General features: G+C 43.4%; 1 protein-coding gene across 9 annotated transcripts in view; it reads right to left on the bottom strand.

Moving 5' to 3' along the window:
* The window catches only part of xdh (xanthine dehydrogenase), a 179,186-nt gene that overhangs the window by 54,837 nt on the left and 109,569 nt on the right, over positions 1 to 14,780 (bottom strand). For all 9 annotated transcript variants that reach the window (XM_069887778.1, XM_069887780.1, XM_069887777.1 and 6 more), the window contains 5 exons: positions 11,867 to 11,963; positions 4,183 to 4,307; positions 1,866 to 1,999; positions 1,235 to 1,322; positions 1,053 to 1,139 (listed from right to left, as the gene is read on the bottom strand). In XM_069887778.1, coding sequence (XP_069743879.1) covers positions 1,053 to 1,139; positions 1,235 to 1,322; positions 1,866 to 1,999; positions 4,183 to 4,307; positions 11,867 to 11,963 — 531 coding nt within the window. The remainder of the gene's footprint in view (positions 1 to 1,052; positions 1,140 to 1,234; positions 1,323 to 1,865; positions 2,000 to 4,182; positions 4,308 to 11,866; positions 11,964 to 14,780) is intronic.

Below are 14,780 nucleotides of genomic sequence, written 5' to 3' on the forward strand. Positions count from 1 at the left end.
GTCTTATGTCCTAGTTCGGGTGAAAGGTCATCGGGCTGAATTCATGATCCTGTCTAACATCCTCGTTCGGGTGAAAGGTCATCGGGCTGAATTCATGATCCTGTCTAACATCCTCGTTTGGGTGAAAGGTCATCGGGCTGAATTCATGATCCTGTCTAACATCCTCGTTTGGGTGAAAGGTCATCGGGCTGAATTCATGATCCTGTCTAACATCCTCGTTCGGGTGAAAGGTCATCGGGCTGAATTCATGATCCTGTCTAACATCCTCGTTCGGGTGAAAGGTCATCGGGCTGAATTCATGATCCTGTCTAACATCCTCGTTCGGGTGAAAGGTCATCGGGCTGAATTCATGATCCTGTCTAACATCCTCGTTCGGGTGAAAGGTCATCGGGCTGAATTCATGATCCTGTCTAACATCCTCGTTCGGGTGAAAGGTCATCGGGCTGAATTCATGATCCTGTCTAACATCCTCGTTCGGGTGAAAGGTCATCGGGCTGAATTCGAGATCCTGTCTAACATCCTAGTTCGGGTGAAAGGTCATCGGGCTGAATTCATGATCCTGTTTCTTTCTCCACTGGTCCTTTTTTTTAAATTTTATATAAAAGATTTTTTTAAAAACAAAATACAATCAAATAACAGCAAGAAATTTTTAGATACATTATAAAAAACCCTCCCCACCCTCCCATCCCTTCAGCTAACTCCCTTAAGGCGAGCCAAATACAAAAACAAAACAGAATATAGAATATATAGAATATTTCAAAGTATTTTTAAATTCATATAGTTCAAATAAGAAGACCATATATTAACAAAGAAGGAATAATTATCGTGCAAGTTACATGCAATTTTTTCCAACGGAATACAAGCTCTTAATTCATTATATGCCATCAAAATATGTTAATCTCCACATTATCTTTCCAAGAACTATTTCTCCACTGAGATCCTGTTTGACTTGTTTCATTGTTCCCTCTTGCTTTTGCCCTCTACAAAATAGGTCTTAATTACAATAAAAACACACACTTCTTTGCAAGGTTGTGAATGTTACTCTCACATACAGAAGCTGACAAGTCCAGGCTATTTCCTGCATTGCAGTAAAGTGTGAGATCCACAGCCACGATCTTACCACTCTTCTGGTACCCAACCTGAAAGAAAAATGCAGAGAAATATTCCATGACTGACAGGTGAACCGTTCCAACCAGAATTTGCTCAAAATGCTGCATCATTCTCAAAACCTTACCTTGTACCGACCCTGAAAAGGGTTCCTTCCCCCGCTCACCAACATGTCCACGTCACGAGTGAGCGCACATCGAATGGGACACTTTGTCCTGTCGGAGAGGAGATATGGGAGAGGAGGGTGAAGTAGTGAAGCTTTTGCCATTCTCATTGTGCCTGCTCACACTGGCTCAAAACCAGTTTCAGGGTCTCGACTAGCACTTCTCCCCTACAGGTGCCTCTTCCCATCTAACCCTTTGTTCCTTTACCCAGCCCATGACTTTCTCAGGCAGCCCCCACATGCGGTAGTCTTTGGTTACATTGGCATTCTGAAAACACCTTCAGTCGGCCTCATCACTTCCGTGACCCCGATTCGATCCTGTTCTCGGTTTCTGTCAGTCGGGAGTGTGCGCACTGGGCCTGTAACCATAGGAGTTTCTTCCAGGTGGTCTGATTTCCTTCCATGTCCCAGAGACATGTGAGTCGGTAAGTTAATTGGCCACAGCATATTGCCCCTGGTATGCAAGTGAGTGGTGGAAGTTGATAGGAATGTAGAATGAGTGTAATTGGTAGAATGAGTGTAATTGCCAGCATGGGCTGAAGGGCCTGTTTCTGATCTATAGTGTCCGACAATCAACCTCCGCACTGAGACGTACTTGTAAGCAGCAACTGCCACCACAGTCGACAGTATTGTGGAGCGCGACTCCTTCCCACCAAAGCCCCCTCCAAGCCGCTTCACCCGACACACGATCCTGTTGGTGGGGACGCCAAGTACCTTAGCAATGAGGGACTGGAGGAACACAGCAAGAGGTAAACAGGATTTAACAATATGCAGCAAATGTTAACCTCCATTCTGATTAATCGAACCCAATCAGAAGTCCTCCCAGCCCTCATACAGTTGATGGTTGAGCCATTGCCTAACAGCTCATGAGGTCCAGGTTCAATCCTGATCTCTGGAGTTGTCTGTGTGGAGCTTTAAATTCTCCTTGCTTCCTCTATATGCATCAGTTTCTGCCCACATACTAAAGGCATAAAGACTAGTAGATTAATTAACAGCTGTAAGTTACCCCTAGTGTTGGTGCAGAGAATCTGGGAAGAAGGTTTAAGAAGGTCAAATCACTAGGCAAAGGATAAAATGTAGTGTAAAAACAAAGGATTAATATAGATTGCTACGATGATCATGGCGGGCTGAAGGATCTGGGTTTTTTTTGAGATGCCAATACGTAGCAGCGATAGCTGAGGAGGAATAGGATTGGTCTCTTATACAAGAGAGGTACCTAAATGGCTTCCCTCTACAGGGAACCCCCCCCACCCACAACTCTGATTTTACATGCCCTGATTTAATACAAATTTGTATATAACGCGATGAATCTATAGTGGCGTTGGTGTCCCGGCAGGAGTGGAGGCGTCGGGCTCCTGGCAGGAGCAGGGATGCTGGGCTCCTGGCAGGAGTGGGGACCTCGAGCTCTGGTCAGACGTGGAGACCTCGGGCTCCCAGCATGGGCAGGGCGTCATTATCCCACCAAGAGCGGGGCTGTCGGGTTCCCGTATTGATTTAAAATGCAGACAGAATAACTGGGATGTTCCAAATAAAGGAGAAATGGAAATTATGTCGGTATGCGCATTAAACAGGTGAATACAGAGAAACCCTGATTTAGCACAACCCCGGTTTATTTTCGTGATTAGATTTTATGGACCCCCAACGATCGCGTAATCACAGTGTGTTGCAAATTTAAATTTAAACCTACAGCACCAATTTCAGCTCATGAGTCTGTGCCGCCCAATTTACACGCAATTAACCTCCACCCCTGGAACGTTTTGAATGTTGGGAGGAAACTGGAGCCCCCGGGGAGAACCCACGCAGACATGGGGAGAACGTATAAACTTCTTACAAACAGCGTGGGTTTCAAACCCTGGTCCCAATCAATGGCACTGTAAAGGCGTTGCCCTAACCGATAAACCTGGAATCAATTCGGTCCATAAAACTAAACAGCACAGGAGCAGGGCCTTCGACAATTTAAAGTAAATCTCTGCTGCCTGCAAATGATACATATCAATCTATTCCCTGTGTATTTCTAGAACTCAAACTCCACAGTATTGTTTACTTACACCTCTAGCCTTTGCTCTTTCTGGCCATTTACCCATGCAGTGTTAAACAAAAATTATCCCATACATCTGTTGTCAGCTCCCCACCCCCCACCCCCCACTATAAATGCAAACCCTCAAGGGTGCAACATTTTCACCCTGGCAAAGAGGTTTACCCTTGCTATGCCTCTCAAAACTTTGCAAACAACCCTCGATTTTCAACATCTATCCTCAAATCCAGGCAGCATTCTGGTAAATATCTTCCGTACCCTTTACAAAGCCTCCATATCCTTCCTGGAGTTGGGCAACCAGAAATGAACACAGTTAAGATCATTCTGGCTGGTTGAATCACTCTCTGGCCAGAACAGGAATAAAGTGTTGACTCAGGCTGTGGCATCACAGGCACCAGACTTCACTCTATTTAGGACATCTACAAATGGCAGTGTCTTAAGAAAGCGGCATCTATCTTCATGGACCTCCACCGCCCAAGCCAGGCCCTCTTCACTCTGCTACCAACAAGATAAAGGTACAGGAGCCTAGAGATGAGCACAAGGACAGCTTCTTCCCTGCTGCCATCAGAGTCCTGATGATCAATGGACCCAATGACACTGCTTTACTTTGATTTTTCGTGGACTATTTTTATTTATTGTTGCAAGGTGCTTGATATGCATGTTTGCCCTGTGATGTTGCCACAAAATAACCAATTTCATGGCTCGTTCATGCCAATAATGTCTGATTCTGAATGCTGCGAATAGAGTAAAGGGAGACCAAGTTCCATTTATCTGGATGTATCCCATATCTCTGTAAAACCTTGTCCGAATATCTTTTAAGTGGCCTCCATCACTACCCCTTGTTCCATAAGCCCACCACATGGTCAGAAGCACCTACCTGTGACTGTGAAGGACTTTGGGTTGATATAAAGAGTTCCATTTCACCCTCTTCACCTTTGGGCACAGCCACGGTGGAGTGAGTCTCCAGGTAGAAGTGCTCCTGGCCTCCGATGTGCATTTCCCCTGTGGAACGTCATTGACATAGAAGGAGTCAGTTTTTGCAAATACAGCTGTATAATGGACAAGAAAGAGGATCAGGAAAACCTACAGCACAATGGTAGATTGTAAAACTGATCGCATGAAGGGCGTGGGAGAACCGCATCACATCGAGGTTAAAAATCACCTGAACTCATTGCTTACATTCCAATTTGTAAGTGCTCCCAAATACCCATTACTCTTTCTAGAACAGGCCCTTCGGCCCACAATGCCTGTGCAGACTAAGATGCAAATTTCAACTAATCCTATCAACCTGCACATATATCTCCATTCCCTGAATACTCTTGTCTGTGTGAATGCTGCTCAGACGTCTCTATGGTTATCTGCTTCCACTACTCCCTCCATCAGTCCATTCCAGGTGCATTACAGGTAACTTAAAAGAGGTCTCCAAGATTCTGAGAGGCATAGATCAGCATCTACCTTTTTTTTCCCCCCAGGATAAGGGTAGCAAACACCAGAGGACATCTGTAAAAAGTGAGGGGACAAGAGTTTAGTGGTAAGTTTTTTTTAACATCGAGAGTTGTGGGCACTTGGTATGCGTTGCCAGGGGTGGTGGTGGAGGCTGGCATAATTAGGTTATTTAAATGCTTCTTAGATAGGCAAATGGATACAGGAAAAGTAGAGGGTTATGGGTGTTAAGAACAGAAGGCTTAATTTGTTAAGGTTTCTCTCGGTCGGCACAACATCATAGGCTGAAGCACCTGTGCTGTGGTATAATGTTCATTCTCTATACACTCTATTCTCTGCCCAACTTACCTGTGCCGATCCACACTTGCCCCACCTGATTGCATTTGGCCTATATTGCCCTAAATAAATACCATCCATGTATCTGTCTGAACGATTCTAAAACATTGCACTGGTACCTGCCTCAACCTCTGTTTTGGGCTCCATTTCGAAGGAAGGTTGTGTTGGTATTGGAGATGGTCAGAGGAGGATTACAAAGATGAGAGGGTTAACTTGTGAGAAGCATTTGATGGTTCTAGGCCTGTACTTGCTCGAGGTTAGAAGGATCTCATTGAAATCTCCCGAATATTGAAAGGGCTGAATAGAATAGTCGTGGGAGATCATGAGAGGGTCTGTCCTGGTTGCGTACTTACCTTTGTCGGGAGGAAGATCGCCCGCCCCCCATATTTTTCATTCATAATCCACCAGCATGGTTTATGATCCTCGAGGCGTGCTTCTCTGCCCTCAGTGGAACAAGTCAAAAGATGAAGTATGGTTTACTTGTGGAGTGTCTTCCAGAGCAGATTGCCCTCTGAAGTGAGGGATGTCTTAGTGGATCCGGATGGCAACCTCCTATATGACATGCTTAAGGTGGCAATTCTGCGGCGTGCTCCGCCATCTAGGGAGACTCGTATTGCCCAATTACTAGCTGATGACAGCATGGGCGATAGGCAACCGTCACAGATGTTGAGGAGGTGGCGCAGGCTGGCTGGAACCAATCCTGTTGAAGGTAATTTTTAGAAACAGGTTCCTTCAATGCTTACCTCATCATGTTCAAGAGCATTTGGTGAGTGTCTTTCGAATGTCCAAAGGCCCATTAACTTTGGAAGATGATGCTTTGCATTTCTTCAACAACGTGAAGGCTGCAGTTGCAAATGCCGTGATGCCTGTATGCAAAAGCCCAATGCTTTGCTCTCTCTTACCACAAATGCATCTGTCAATGCCATGGGAGCAGTGTTAGAACAACAAGTCCGTGGGCAATTGGAGCCTCTGGGATTTTTTCAGACAAACTGTTACCCGCTCAGCTGAAGTATAGTAGATTTGGTCAAGAACTCCTATAGGATTATAACAACAGGGAATAGAAGTAAATACAGTCAGCATTACTAGAGAGATAGTAGTTAGTAAACTGAATGGACTAAAGATAGATAAGTCTCCTGGACCAGATGAGGTGCATCCACAGGTTCTGAAGGCAGTGACTTTAGAGATTGTGGAAGCATTGGGGTTGATTTTCCAGGAAATAATAGACTCTGGCATTGTTCCAGAGGACTGGAAGGTTGCAAATGTAGTTCCACTGTTTAAGAAAGGAGGGAGGGAAGGAGGAAAAAGAAAATTATAGTCTGATGTTGGTTGTTGTAAAGTTATCTGATGCAAGGGTCGACAAAGAGATAGACAACAGACTCACCAAGGCAAATAGCGCCTTTGGAAGACTACACAAAAGAGTCTGGAAAGACAACCACCTGAAGAAACACACAAAGATCAGCGTGTACAGAGCCGTTGTCATACCCACGCTCCTGTTCAGCTCCAAATTATGGGTCCTCTACCGGCATCACCTACGGCTCCTAGAACGCTTCCACCAGCGTTGTCTCCACTCCATCCTCAACATTCATTGGAATGACTTCATCACCTACATCAAAGTACTCGAGCTGGCAGAGTCCGCAAGCATCGAATCCATGCTGCTGAAGATCCAACTGCGCTGGGTGGGTCACGTCTCCAGAATGGAGGACCATCACTTTCCCAAGATCATGTTCTATGGTGAGCTCTCCACTGGCCACTGAGACAGAGGTGCACCAAAGAAGAGGTACAAGGACTGCTTAAAGAAATCTCTTGGTGCCTGCCACATTGACCACTGCCAGTGGGCTGATATCGCCTCCAACCGTGCATCTTGGCACCTCACAGTTCGGCAGGCAGCAACCTCCTTTGAAGAAGACCGCAGAGCCCACCTCACTGACAAAAGACAAAGGAGGAAAAACCCAACACCCAACCCCAACCAACCAATTTTCCCTTGCAACCGCTGCAACCGTGTCTGCCTGTCCCGCATCGGACTTGTCAGTCACCAACGAGCCTGCAGCAGACGTGGACATACCCCTCCATAAATCTTCATCCGCAAAGCCAAGCCAAAGAAAGAGTCAATACCCAAAGATGAGGTTATAAAATTCCTGGAGGTGCATGACATGATAGGTAAGCCAACATGGGTCCATGAAAGGAAGATCCTGCCGAACTAATCTATTGGAAATTTTGAGGAAATCTTATGTAGGATGGACAAGGGAGAGGCCGAGGAGGTTGTGTATATGAGATTGGGTGGAGCATTGGCTGGAAGAAAAGGGTGGGAATAAAGGAATCCTGTTCTGGTTGGTTGCCGGTTATTAGTGGTTTTCTGCAGGGCTCGGTGTTGGTGCCGCTTCTTTTTACAATGTGTATTGATGATTTAGATTATGGATTGAATTGTTTTGTGGCCACGTTTGCAGATGACACGAAGATGGGTGGAAGAGCAGAAAGTGTTGAAGAAACCGAAAGGTTGCAGAGAGACCTGGACAGTTTAGGAGAGAGGGCAAAAAAAATGGCAGATGAGATACAATGTTGAGAAATGTACAGTTTTACATTGTGGAAGAGGAAATAAACAGACAAATTATTATTTAGATGGGGAGAAAATTCAAAATTCAGAAGTGCCAAGGGGACTGGGGGGGGGGGGGGGGTCCTCATGCAGGGAACCCTAAAAGTTAACCACCATGTTGGATCAGTAGTAAATTAAGTGAATGCTATGTTGGCATTCATTTCAAGAAGTATCATGTATTAGAGTAAAGAGGTGTTGATGAGGCTCCATGGGGCATCAGTGGGACCTCATTGGAGGAATTGAGCGCAGTTTTGGGCCCCTTATCTTAGAAGGGATGTAATGATGTTGGGGAGAGAAAGGTTTAACAGGATGATTCCAGGAATGGAAGGGCTAAAATATAAGGAACATTTAGAGGGTCTTTGACTGTATTCATTGGAATATAGAAGAATTAGATATCATATAGAAACATTTTGAATGCTGAAGAAATTGAACAGAATAAAAGTGAATAAAATGTTTCCCTTGGCAGGTGAATCCAGGACACGAGGGCACAGTCTTAGAACTAGAAGGTACCCATTTAAAACTGAGACGAGGAGAAATTTCTTTAGTCGTGGATTTGTGGAATTCATTGTCACATACAGCTGTGGAGGCCCAATCATGGGGAGATTGACAGGTATCTAATTAGTCAGGGTATCAAGGGATATGGGGAAAAGGCAGGAACTTGGAACTAGATGTGAGAAATGTTTAACTCAGGGTGGATTTGCGGTGCAGACTCCTTGCACTGAATGGCCTACTTCTGTTCCTTTATCTTGTGATCTACCTCACAGTGAAACATTTCTGCTTTTTATTGGAAGGTTTTCCTTTCACCATTTATGCAGACCACCAGCCTCTTGAAGTACCGTGAGCACAAGTGCACATCTCTACTCTCCCACAGAGATTTGGCACTTGAACTTCATCCTGCAAGTTTCATTGGACGCGCAGCACATCCAAGAAAAAGCAAATGCTGTGGCTGATGCTTTGTCCAGGCGTGACATTGACGTCTAACATGTAACTCCTTCCATGGCTCGTGCACAACGCATCTGATCCGGTATCGCCAGATCCATCTTCAAAATGTGACCCTGGATGAATCGGGTGAAGTGCTGATCTGCGATTTTTCCCACAGGAAGGCCTCAACCTTTTGTGCAAGTGGCTATGAGATGGGAGAATTTTGAGTCTCTTTACAATCTGTTGCATCCTGGTAGAGCATCAATCAAACTAGTTACAGAGCATTTTACCTGGCCTCATGTTAAGTGGGATGTTGCATTATGGGCAAGGTCCTGCTTGCTGTGTCAAAGCTATAATGTCTCCAGACACACAAAATCCAAGCTGGGAGATTTTGTTGTTCTGGATTCCTGTTTCCAGCACATGCACCTGTACTTGGAAGGCCCTCTTCTGCCATCTCGGAGATACAAGTGAAGTCCGGACTACCAGGTTGCAGAAGGCTACTTCTATCACAGACATCTCTGCAAAGACAATCACTAGGGCTTTTGTGGATTCCATCTTTCCGTATATCGGTTACTATTGCAATGGATCAAGGGTCCATTGTTCCAAGCTCTCACTGATCTTCTGGGCACTACCTATATTCACACTATGGCTTACCATCTGCAGGCCAACGGCCTCAACGAGCAGTTTCTTCAACAACTGAAGGCAGCTTCAGAAGCAGATGGTGATGCATCTACATGGAGCAAATGCCTTCCCATGATTCTCCTTGGAGTATATACTGCTATTAAGGCGATATGGCACCACGTTAACTTTTCCAGGTGAGCTTGTGAATCCGAGTCCAAGCTTGTGAATCCGAGTCCAAGCCCAACATTCTCTGATCCGGCAGGTTATGTTGATCATAACGTGAGATTACTCCAATCTCACGCAGGCGTCACCTGCAGTGCACGTGCCGAATGGTACCTGTGGGATCCTCCAGAATAATCCTGTTCACAAACCACTTCAGCCCATTTACGATGGGCCTTTTCAGGTCTTACTATGCCACCCAAAGAATTTTGCAACCAACAGGAACGGGAAAGCTGACACGGTTTCTATCGACAGGTTGAAGCCAGCAAATATCGATGGTCCACGTTCTGCTTCGGAGCCAACGTGAGGGGACTGGTCGCACCCTTGCCATTTGGACCGTGGATCACCTGTCTTGCACGATCATATGAGATCAGGTTGAACTGCTCGTCAGCCCTCTGGACCATTATGTATTGGGACAGATCCAATCAGTCGTCTCCTTGGAAGCTGGGTGTTGGGTTGGGGGAGAGGGTAGTTATGGTACTTGCCTTCATCAGAAGGACATTAAGTGTCAGGTTCACCTGTGTGGCAGTGAGCCAATGAAAAGGTCAGAGGAGATTAGCTGGATGGTGTTTGGGCATTGAAGAGTGCAATGATGTGTCCAGTGAATAATAAAAGAAAGTTGTTTTCATGCTGTGCTGAAAGGAAGGAGTGAGTGTATTCTTTATTTGTTTGTAAGCTGTGCTAAGTCAATGCAGCAATAACTCCAAGACCATAGAACAATATAGCACAGTATAGGCCTTTCAGCCCTCGATGTTGTGCCAACCCATATATTCCATCCTAAAAATAAGTACTAAATCCTCCCTACCCCATAACCTTCTATTTTTCTTTCATCCATGTGTCTGCCTAAGAATCTCTTCAATGCCTCCAATGTTTCAGCTTCCACACCATCCCCAGCAAGGGATTCCAGGAATCCATAACTCTGTGTAATAAAACTTACCCCTGATGTCTTCCCTAAACTTTCCTCCCTTAACTTTATATATATGTCCTCTGGTGTTTGCTAATCCTGCCCTAGGAAATAGGTGCTGGCTGTCCACCCTATCTAGGCCTCTCATAATCTGGTAGACCGCTATAAAGTCTTCTCTTATCATTCTAAGCTCCAAAGAGGAAAGTCCCATCTCTGCTAACCTTGCCACATAGGAATTGTTGCTCAATCCAGGCAACATCCTGGTAAATCTCCTCTGCACTCTCTCCGTAGCTTCCACATCCTTCCAAAAATGAGGTGACCAGAACTGGACACAATATTCCAAGTGTGGTCTTACCAAAGAATTATAGACATAGCATGTCCTCTCTGCTCCTAAATTAAATTCACCATTTATGGAGCCCAGCATCCCATAGGCCTTCTTATCTATCCTATCAACCTGTGCAGCAACCTTGAGGAATGTATGGATTCATACTCCAAGTCTGTTCATCCATTCCCTTAAATAACTTACCATTTTCCCTGTATTCAGCCTTCTGGTTTGTCCTTCCACAATTCATCACCTCACACATATCCAGATTTAACTAAATCTGCCACTTTTCTGCCTATCTCTGCATCTTGTCTATATCATCTTGTAACCTTCGGCAACATGCAGCTCCATCCACAATTCCTCCAACCTTCGTGTCATCCGCAAACTTACTGACCCATCCTTCCACCTCTTCATCCAGCCTTTCACAAAATGGGCAGAGCCTCTGAGTAAAATGAAATCCCATTAGAACAGAGAGACTGGGGTGGTGAATTTGTTGTAACTATTAGCTATGGAGGCCAAGTCATCGAGTACATCTTCAACGGAAAATACCATGATTGTATGGTGGAGCAGTCCTGATGGGCTCCGATGTTTCATGGTCAAGCAACATCCTGGAAAATCTCCTCTGCGGCACATTCTGCCGATGAAGACAAGTGTGCAGTCCCACGGTTTCCTGTCGCTGGTGTCCACAATCAGCTCCTTGGTCTTGCCAAGGCTGACAGCACAATAGTTGTTCGAGCATCCACACCACTAAATTCAAGCTTAACAGGATACATTCAACGAATTATCCTTTACAATTTCTCCCACCAGACATGACCCCTCTCCTCTCTTTCAGCATTTCGAAGAGATTGCCCTCTTCTCGACTTCCTCGGCCCGCTCCTCACCTATATTTAATGACAAAAAAACTTCAGCCAGGGCACCTGCAATTTTCTCTTTGGTCTCTCGCAATGTATTCAGATATATTTGATCAAGCCCAAGACATTTGTCTACCTGTATAAGCATCAAAGCCTTCAGCACCCCCTCACCGTAATACTGACCGTTCTCATTCACAGACCCAAGTTCTCTATCCTCGTGAATTTCTCCAGAGTGAAAACAGAGAGGCACTCCTTCAAGGTTTTGCCATCTCTTTTGGCTCAACACAGAGATGACCACTTTAGATCATTTTTCCCCATGCATTTAGTCCTCATTAAAAAGTAGAGCCAACAAACCCTCAATGATGTCATCAGCTTGTTCAAATCCTTGCTCGATGTTTCCATTCTCCATTTTGACCGGTGCTGTGTGGTAGGATTCGTGCATAATGGCTTCCTGTATTGGGAGAAATCTCTGGTCACTGATTGAGGGCAACAGATGAGGTAGATAATAAGACACCAAGTGAATCAGCAAACTCTGGGTGGTGCAAAGAAGTTGATGTAATGGAGAAGGGGGGTGGGGTGGGTGTCTTGGGTTATACACTGATGCATACATAGAGTATAGGTGACTAAAAATGACCCAGGTCTTCCACCCTCAACATAAGGCCACCTCAGTTATGGTTCAGAGTGACACATGAATAATATGGCATTACGTTGTTTCTTCAAGCAGATCTGAGCCTTTTGACCCATCTGCCCTATGCTCAACTCTTCCCAATGCACTTTATCACAATCTGCCAACATACCAAATATTATTTTGCAACAGTTAAAACCATGGAACCTTTGAACATTGCAGCACAAAATTGGGCCATTTGGTCATTTCCGAACTATTAACTTTCTGAGTCCTATTGACCTGCACCTGGATCATAGCCCTCCCATTCATGTACCTACCCAATTTTCTCTTGAACATTGAAAGTTAGCTCACATTCACCATTTTTTTGACAATTTTATTTAAAAGTTTTCCATACATGTAATCATAGCCAGATATAAAATATAATAATCAAATATTCAGGTCAAATCCATTATATGATGATATCAGTCCCAAAGCCCCTCCCCTATACAAACCCCAAGAGAGAAAGAAAAAGGAAAAGAAATGAATGAAGAAAAAAAGCATAGAAAATGAATAAAGAAAAGTAGGAAAGAAAGAATAGAGACCTGGTTACCAGAGCGACCCCCTTCACCACCCGGTGTTAGTCATTTATATCTTTTAATACGTCCAAGGTGGTTAATGAGGTTCAAAGCTTAAGGAAAAGGTCTATAAATTAATTCACTCAAATTGTAAATATGGGCGCCAAATTTTCAAAAATACATCATACTTATTTCTCAGCTTATAAGTGATCTTCTCCAAAGAAATACAGCTATGCACCTCTGCATTCCATCACTCCATACCCAGGTGAGCGTCTGATTTCCATGTTACTACTATACATTTTCTTACTACTGTTAAGGCAATCTTTAGAATTTTATATATATATATATATATATATATATATATATATATAGATATCAATTTGGGTCTTATCCCTTGAATATTACCTAACATTGACTTTTGTGGAAATTTAATTCCTCTAGCCTGTTCTAAAGAAATTTCCAAATTTGACCAAAAATCACATTCACCACTACAGCTCATTCCACACTTTCTGCATGAAGACATACCCCCAAATGTTCCCTTTGAACATTTCTCCTTTCATTCTTAACCCATGTCCTCCAGTTCTTGCCTCACATCATCTCAGTGGAAAAAAAAACCCTGCTCTATCTGTTTTCCTCATTATTTTGTACACCTTTCTCAAATCTCCTCTCATTCCTGACTCTCGGAACAATCCTGTTTGACCTTCCCTGTAACTCAGCTCCTAACGTCTGCACTCTCTCCCTCCAACTTATTGATATCTTTCCTCTAGTTTGGTGACTTAAGCTGCACACAGTATTCCAAATTTAGCCTCATCAATATATTTTACAGTTTCAACATAACATTCCAATCCTATACTCAAAAGTTTGATCTATGAAGACCATAGTGCCAAAAGCTCTCTTTATGAATCTATCTACCCGAGACATCACTCCCATAAATTTTGTATCGGTAATATGCGATCCCTCTGCTCTACTGTACACTGTAGTTCTCTACCATTTACTGTGTAAAGGTGAAGGCTCCATTATTGTCATGTAATACTACATTTAGAATGTTACATAAATGAAAATCTTTAACCTTTGTCTTTCTTTGAATATTTTATTTAATCAACATATATAGGATCATAATAACTCACAATGACAAATAACCATAATACAGTATTAACAGACATGCTGAAAATATATATAAAATAACTAACAAATGGACAGATATCTCAATCTTTTAATTTAACTAGATCTAGTAGGCAAGATTGTCCTTTATCACCAGCTTTGTTTGCTTTAGCTATAGAGCCACTTGCACAAAAAGTTTGAGATGATTGCCAGTTGAAAGGGTTGGAAATAAATCAGACTGAACATAAAATTAATTTACTTGTTACCTCAACCACAATTATCATTACCAAGACTTTTATAGTCAATTGTTAGAATATGAGAAAATCTCAGGGTATAACATAAATTGAGATAAAAGTGAAGTAATAGAATTTGTAAAAGGAGACTATTCACAATATTGACAAAAAGTTCAATTGAAATGGACAGATTAGATTAAATATTTAGTATTAATAATAATTTGAAAAAATTATAAAAATTAAATTCTATTTCAACATTTAAACAGATAGGTGATTAGTGGAGTTCCTCAGGGATCTGTCCTGGGTCCACTATTGTTTGTTATATATATTAACGATCTGGATGTAGGGGTGGAGAATTGGATAAGCAAGTTTGCGGATGACACAAAGATTGGTGGTGTTGTGGACAGTGAGGAAGATTACCATAGATTAAAAGGTGATTTAGGAAGGCTGGAGGTGTGGCTGAGAAATGGCTGATGGAATTTAATACAGATAAGTGTGAGGTGTTACATTTTGGAAAGGCAAATCTAAATAGGTCATATGCATTAAATGGTAGACAATTGAGATGTGCAGAGCAAGAAAGGGATTTAGGAGTTGTGGTAAATAGTACCCTCAAGGCTGATACTCAGGTAGATGGTGTGGTGAAGAAGGCATTTGGAATGTTGGCCTTCATAAATCGGAGTATTGAATTCAAGAGTAGGGAGGTTATGATGAAATTGTACAAGGCATTGGTGAGGCCAAATTTGGAGTACTGTGTA

Source organism: Narcine bancroftii, chromosome 6 (genome assembly GCF_036971445.1).
Source record: "Narcine bancroftii isolate sNarBan1 chromosome 6, sNarBan1.hap1, whole genome shotgun sequence".
Classification (NCBI taxonomy): Eukaryota; Metazoa; Chordata; class Chondrichthyes; order Torpediniformes; family Narcinidae; genus Narcine; species Narcine bancroftii.